At 47.2% G+C, this 1,199-nt stretch overlaps 1 protein-coding gene across 1 annotated transcript; it reads right to left on the reverse strand.

Annotated features, from left to right (window-relative positions):
* Positions 1-126: 126 nt before the first annotated feature.
* On the reverse strand, positions 127-1,192 carry Pmar_PMAR025829 (conserved hypothetical protein; the record flags this gene model as incomplete). The annotated part of the gene is made up of 7 exons (XM_002782566.1): positions 127-186; positions 239-348; positions 396-468; positions 517-593; positions 644-730; positions 930-1,071; positions 1,119-1,192. Coding segments are annotated over 7 exons (623 nt in total), but the record flags the coding sequence as incomplete, so codon positions are not given.
* Between the last annotated feature and the right edge of the window lie 7 nt (positions 1,193-1,199).

The following is a 1,199-nucleotide window of genomic DNA, read 5'->3' on the forward strand; positions in this document are numbered from 1 at the left end:
AATAGTTCTTTTCCTCGACGAGATTGCGGTAGTAGCTCAGATCGTAGGAATCGAGAGCTTCTTCCATCGACGCGCCCTGAAGCGAAGGAGGAGGAATGTTGACGGTGACTGGTGACACGATGAGACCCTACATTGTCCTCCTTACGAAGTTCCTTCAAAAGTTTCATGTCGCTCTCACCACGGGGCCTGATGACGATGATGATGGGTTTAGCAATATATGAAAAAGATATCCTATTACTTCACTTTATCCTCAATACCGTGGAGGAAGTCTCTGACCGTTGGCGCATTCTTGGCCATTTTAAGCTCAGTGGCAAAATCAGCATGCGAAGGAAACCCCAAGATTCCAGCCTGCCACCAGGGACAGTAAGGGCACCCCCCTTGTCGAAGTCGCTCACCCTCTCCTTCCTCAGCTTCACGAGCTCAGCAAGGATCTCCGTATTTTCATCAGCACAACGATTGTTGAAGGCGCTGAGAGATGGAAGAGGTATTAAAATTCAAATGATTTTGGATGTCTACAAGTCCATTTTTCTCCTGGTCTCACGGACCTTGCACTTCTTGGCTATGGGGATGTAATGGGGGTACTTTAGTGTAACCTGAGGATGAGGGAAAAATGGAGGTGCCGGGGATCGAACCGGGGTAGTACCTTGTATTTGCCGGACTCTGTTTTATCCAAGGTCTCGAGGAAATCGTCGGGCATGCCTTCCAACTCCTCCTTACTGAACTCCAGTATCTATCAGGGACCCCGATCAACAGGAATGCAAAGTTGTTCAGCAGCAAAAAATCGAAATCACCATCCTCAGAAAATAGAATTGTCTACGGGGACTCATTTATACGTCTTACTAGTCGATTCCAATATGCAATGAAAACGACTTCGACGAGTCAATACAGATTGTTAATGGAGTTCAGATTATTGTGGTAGTGATTATTACAGTATTTTCCTCGCCGAGATTTTTACTGAACTTGATAGAGAGCTCGGACATTCTCTTCTTTATCTTCTCAATTTCCTCCCTAGTAGCCTCATCCAGATGAAGGCCATTACGTTTGCCTTCCTTGATAGACCGATCGAGCAACCTTGTAAGTGATACACTCCCCCACCGGCTCCCTCACAAAGCCCCTACCTTTCACTCTCCGCATCCATCTCAGGGTGCTGGCCCTGCAGGGCTACTAGGACATCAAAGACGTCCTTACGCATGGACATC

The sequence above is a fragment of the Perkinsus marinus genome (assembly GCF_000006405.1).
Source record: "Perkinsus marinus ATCC 50983 genomic scaffold scf_1104296938786, whole genome shotgun sequence".
NCBI lineage: Eukaryota > Perkinsozoa > Perkinsida > Perkinsidae > Perkinsus > Perkinsus marinus.